Here is a 6,350-nt window from a genome sequence, read left to right on the forward strand (position 1 = left end):
TTCTCTGCTTTTTAAACCATTTTTACAGAGTTTTATAACAAAGAAACCATATTAAAAAGAAAGGATGCACATTATAACATGCTAATGTATGTTAAAATAAGTGGCAGTGTTTCTAACAAAAGCAGCAGGGATCAACTTGCTAATTAGAATGGCCTTAGGCTATGTACAAAAATCAGATTGAGGTGGAAGGAAAAAAAAAGAGAAGTAGGGGAATTAAAAGAGACAAATATGAGGAATAAACAACATCAGTTGGATTCTTATTTCTTAGACATCCTGGGCCAGGTTTTAGGTCCTGATTTTTGATATGTCAGTTGTCTATACAGCCTTTTCTGTTTATCAAGGTCTATCCTGTTATAAAGAGCTTCTGTAGATAAGAATGTATGACTCCTGGAACCTGCTATACGTATCACACAAAACTCCTGTTCCTTTATGGGCTGATTGTTCGGAATGACATGTTTGTGCACACTGGGCACCTGCAGAAATACAGACTGAAATAAACATACATTAAGGTGCTGCTGATACACAGATTTGGGGCCAGGCAAGAATGGGACAGATGTACAGGGCAGATGCAAGACTCGACGGAGGTTATGTAATAAAAAGTTGCAAAGTTTGGTACTGGTCTAAACACCTATAGCATCCAATTAGCAAATCACCATTTACTGGCCACCTGTATAAAAGCAAACATTATTAGTTACTGTGTGTCTTGTATTACATATGGGGGTACATCTTTAAAGGCAATTTTAATATGGTTTCTACCACATAACAAGCACTGCAGCCATATGAAATAAGGATATGTCCTCTACCCTCACATACATCTGGTTTGTCCCAGTCAAAGAGCTGTCACACTCATGAGGACTTGGGAAGAATTGTGGGGTCATATCTTTACTTTCACAAAGCTGCAGGGCCTGGCATGCATTACACTATCCTTACACACTTTAACAAGCGTTTGCAAAATACTTGGACTGCCATACCCGCAGGTAAGTGAAGCAGTTATATGGCTATGGCACTTTAGGCTATTATAAATGAGAAACAATTGCAGGCGAGAAAAAAACAACTGCATTCGCTGCAAATAATTGCCTTTCATTGTCTAGCGCTTTATAGTAACACGTGAAAGTAAAGGTTTGGAGCATTTGGCTGAATCTGAACCCAAATCCTGAATTAGGTGCGTTCTTAGTTTTCAGTTCTAATTTCGACTTTTGTGATGGTAACCGACTATTTGTATTGCTTTTCTTCCAGGAGCTACAACGATAGCTTCTACCTAGACTCTGCTCTGTATCAAGAATTAGCTGATGTCCAGTGGTATGGACAAGAGAAAGCCAAGCCTGGGACTCTTGTTTGAACCCCCTCATCACTATAATGCCATTTGGAGTTCACCTCACTGCCTCTCATTTGCCTTATCCAGATGCACTATCATCATCCCACACCAGCTTCAGCTAAAAGCACTTTTCATTTGGAAACATGCAAGTGAGAAAACAAGAGCAAAGCCCTGCTTCTGTGCAAACATCCATTATTGGAGATTGAGCCGCTAAGGACTATCATCATGTGCCTCCAAATTCTTATGTAATGAGAAACTGTGAAAGACTCGCATTCATATTCAGCTGGAAGCATTTTGTACAAGCCGGGAATAAAACCATCACAAATTAATCGCTATTAATATCATTGTATGGAAGTGACAATATATACCACTATTGAAGAGTCAAATATAGGCCAACAGAGCACTGGTAAATTGGACATTTCTTTCTTGCTGGGGTTGGGGAACTAATATTTTACTATTACAGGCGTCAAATGTTTATTTTACCTTCTAAGAGACATAAAGACCTGACTGTGATGTTTCAGAATTATGGTCAGTTTTATTCTAACCAAAGATGAAGATACGAAAGAACGGTTTAGACGTTAAAGGGAAACTAACATTTAGAGATTACAAAAAGGAGTCATAATTTGATGTATTGCCAGAACTTGATCAGAATTCTGTAAAGGGGATTTCTATGGTGGTAGAACTATAACTCTGACCAAAGACAAGCCATGGATATGTTTAGCAGTAAGCTTTATTTTTATACAGTCGTGTAAAATCCAATAAGGTAGCTAGCAACCCAATACAATTTAGGCCTCAGATACCAACTGCCTTCTGTGGCTACTTACCCAGGGCACAACTTACTGTTCAGACTTAATGGATCTTCCACCAGAGAGTTTTCCTTTCTCTAGTCAATTATTTGGACATGAAAGACCTTCCTTATTTTTAGATGCTAGCTTCCCTTTATATTTAATCAGGCCATTGTCAAAGTGTCTGTTTTTAAGTACTACATGTGGATTGTTTTGCTATAAGAAGTGTAACGCTACACAGTGATATGGTGACAAATAGTTGTGGCTTGGCAAAATATTTTAACAGTGTCATGGAATTGTCCTGGGTGAAATAAGGTTAAGCGGAATAAAATCCAAACAAAGAACTGTTTTATATCAGTGGCTGGACAGCTCGGCTCCTACAGATACATAAAGCTGTTCTGTTCTGTCAAAACACACAATGATACAAATGGGAACAAGTCTCACAGATGCAAAATGTTCCACTAGAAACCTGAAGCAGAGCACATTTGGCATGAGATTGCCATTGTTCTCTTTTTAGCACTTGTGAAGCAAAGGCTTATACTGAATTTACTGGTAATATTTCAGTTTTATTCACAGTATGAGGAGTTTCAGTTCTATTAATCGTCTTAGATATATAAGGCCAAGAACAGCTGCTTTTTAACGTCTTAAAGGTGGTTTGAACATAATTGCTTTTTTTTTTTTTTTTTAAGTTTGTACTGATCTTTGTAAGGTTTTTCTTAATTCCCCTTTTTAGGAATATTAACCTTCTGTCTAATTCGGGGAAGTCAAACTTGGGCTCTTCCTGCTCCCAGATACTACAACTCCCAGTATCCCTCAAGAGTTCAATTCATTTCAGCTGAAAGTTTCCTGAACTGCTTCTGAAAGATTAGCCCTGCTATAGTTCTTCTATATAAAATAAATCTTCTATATAAAAGGTTTGCTGTTTAATATATGAAATTTGAGAACTCTTGTAAGTTGCAAACACCTCATGATGCCAGAATCCTTTCATTTGTTGCCATAACAAACTTAGTACTGTACTTTTGCATTTTAAACTGCATAAAGTGTAAATAAAGTTAATAGTACCACCCACAATGCTGTTATAGACCTAGTTCACACTGTATCCTTTCCTCTTACTATGTTTGGTGTGACATGAGACTTGCAGGAGAGAATAAATGCTACAGTATGTGCAGGTCTGACTGGTCACATGAAATTAGTCTTTCATATATGTTAGAGCTGTAAATGAGACTGTTAAAGGCTGGGTAGAGCAGATTTCTGAGGCTTAAGCACAAGCATGCACCCCAAATGTACTCCTTTTCCAAAGCTAGAAGTAGTAAAGCCACAAATTAAAATTTCAGATTCACCAAACTTGCTGAACCAGGTTGATAAAGGCAGGCTTTTTAGAATCAGTTGAACTTTGTGCTAGACAGAATGCTGCTGGCTGTACATAATAAATAGTACCATCATTGTAAATCTATTCATCCATTGCCATTTTGTCATTGGTCCTATAGCATGACAACTTAAGTTGGCCATAGACGTATAGTTTTGGTTCCCACGAATGATGGATGATCGTTCATTCCAATGGATTGACCAGCTACAACTAACCATTCAGATAGTAGTAAAAATAACAGATCACACGATGCCCTGGCCATTAATTGACAGACTACAATCGTATGAAAGTTATGTCTGACAAATTTTAGTGACAGTCACCCATTGATATTGTCAGATAGGCAATACATGCAGAGATATTATCAGTAGACAGAAATCTTCTAACCTGTCCGATCGCCATGATACGAAAACAGTCAGATGATCCACACAGTCTGAAAATCGTCAGATCTTCTTTTAGTATAACTATATCATTGCGTCTATGACCAGCTTTATCCAAGTTCAGCAAGGGTATTATAAAGAACTTAGGGGACATGTACAATGAAGATGTGGGTGGAGAAAGGACCAAAACTGTCCCTCTCTGTGCCTTACCTCACTTAGGTGTGTATTTTGGAAGCAGCATGTGTGTGGCCAATGAACTCTGGGCTCACTGTGTTATGGAAATAACTGCTTATGGCAAATGCACAGGAGAACACATTGAGCTCTTCTCTGGATCTAAAGAGAAATTTTGTGTATCCGTTATTAAGGTACAAAGGCTGTGAAACTGCCTACAGTGTGTTCCATTGTGTACAGTATAGGTGGAGAACATACAGAAACACGGGATAGCAAATAATTCTCTGCAATGGCAAACGTGCAAAGCGCTGGTTAAAACTTTTTATATTAAAATGTTTCCAAGGCTGACACATGACTGCACCCTTCAATGCTGGCATCTGTGGCAAAGGAAGATTAAATGATTTAAGTTTTGCCAAATCAATCAAAATAGAATGAAATGAGCAGTTTGATAACAGCCACAGTTCCCTATCATAAAACAAATAGGGAGAAAAGACTGATATGTACAAATAGAAATCACCAAATAATTAGTTACAACAGCTTCCCTCAATGTTCTCCTGTAAGCACAAACAAAAACATATATTACAGCAATGCCATTTGCTATCTTAAAATTTGATTTTAAACAGCAGAACGAGACATCCTCAATGATTAGGAATCTCATTTTTAGACACTAACAGCTGGGCCACATTCTCATTTCCATATTTGTTCCCCATACTCAATTATTATTGCTTTTATCCCTGTATGATCAGTTATGAAAACCAAACCCTTCTGTCAGAGATACAAATGATCACATTTCCAAGTCCAGTGTTTGATTCAGTCTGCCATAGTGTCTGGTGGCTGATCAGTTTATATAGACAAGTGCTATAGATATTCCACTACTGGGGGGAAGCAGTGGTGCCATTCTAATGGCATTAGGATTCACGTGCATGTGGATTTGGTGCAACACTGTTGGCATTTAACTTTATACAAGCACCACATTTACACTGGGGGAAGAGTTTTATGACTCCACTGAATGTCTTGCTTGAATCCAATCTCTATGGATGCCAAAACTGTTCTCCCCCTGCCACGTTGACTAGACGGCTCTACTTGTACAGCCTTTCAGCTCCGAGAGACACTGACAGTATTTCCAGTGTAATAATATTTACAGTTTAATAGAGATTTTGACTGCAAGTCTGCCTCCTCCAGCTTTGACATCCCTGAGATGCACAGTATTTACAACCTTCCTTCCCAGCCAGAAAACTCAGCAGAACTGTGGGGGGTGATGAACCGCTCAATCCCACTGATTTTAACTCACAACCTTTAGGAAGGACATGCCATATGAACTACACGAAGCGGACTGAAGAAGTTTCTGTGGTGAGAGAGTTCTTAGCATCATTTAGTCAGTCTCTCCCTCTGTTCTGTATGCAATATATGCCAAGGCAAGCAAGGGACATTTGTCTTTTACCTGCAGGTTAGTGGGGATTTTCTTTTTGCTGTTTTAATCTACCCAGTATTGGTTTTAGTTGGGAAAATAGCAAACCTCTTTTTTCAGGTGCTAACAAGATGACCAGTTACTGCTTAGTTAACTAGGTGTAAAGTTTTACATATATTAATGTCAATAGTTTTAATACAAGTTGTGCAAAAATGGACTTTAGCTTCTACCCCACAAGACTTTAGCGGCCAGCGGGGTATTGCAGGAGTAATGTGCTGCTCGCCTGTGTCCATGGAGGGGTTAAATAATTTAGGTTGCTCCTAAACCAGACTATAGAGCATGTAAAATTCCTTTTTTTTTTCTGTCGATCTGTAATCAATGAATAAAATATGTATGTTGTAGAAAAGCTGCAGGGTTTTTCAAAAGAATCCTGCTATTAATTTATTCTTTTTGTATTAAGAATTTGTATAGTACCTTTACATTTTGCAAAACGGTGTTGTCGACACTTCCTTAATAAAGCATTTTTAAAATGAATAAACTCTGAATTGGTTTCCGTTATTTATCAGACTATGTTGCATTTGAGATACAATGGAGCTACTCAAGAAGAAAGCATGCCGTGAATGAATGTGTTGGCCTGCGGGTTTGGCTTCAAGTGTTGGGAAGAGTGTAAATTCACATCAGATATATAAACAGGAGTCCAGCCATAGAATTAAATCTAGTAATAAACCAAGCCTGGGACCTGCTCAGCAGGATACAAATACTCTACACAAGCATGAACCATAGGCATATGGCAATAATAGAGTCAAAACTTGTATTCAGAATGGTAAAAGTAATTTCCAGTGCCGTATTGTATGTTTTGCAATGTAAAGCAATATACACTCATGCACCATTAGAGTTAAAGGGGTTGTTCACCTTGGAATATGAATAG

General features: G+C 38.1%; 1 protein-coding gene across 5 annotated transcripts in view; it reads left to right on the plus strand.

Moving 5' to 3' along the window:
• frmd4a.L (FERM domain containing 4A L homeolog) overlaps positions 1 to 5,956 on the plus strand; it is a 233,586-nt gene extending 227,630 nt beyond the window's left edge. For all 5 annotated transcript variants that reach the window (XM_018252720.2, XM_018252719.2, XM_018252718.2 and 2 more), the window contains one exon: positions 1,237 to 5,956. In XM_018252720.2, coding sequence (XP_018108209.1) covers positions 1,237 to 1,339 — 103 coding nt within the window. In that variant the 3' untranslated portion in view covers positions 1,340 to 5,956. The remainder of the gene's footprint in view (positions 1 to 1,236) is intronic.
• The last annotated feature ends 394 nt before the right edge of the window (positions 5,957 to 6,350 follow it).

This window comes from Xenopus laevis, chromosome 3L (assembly GCF_017654675.1).
Source record: "Xenopus laevis strain J_2021 chromosome 3L, Xenopus_laevis_v10.1, whole genome shotgun sequence".
In the NCBI taxonomy this organism is placed as follows: domain Eukaryota; kingdom Metazoa; phylum Chordata; class Amphibia; order Anura; family Pipidae; genus Xenopus; species Xenopus laevis.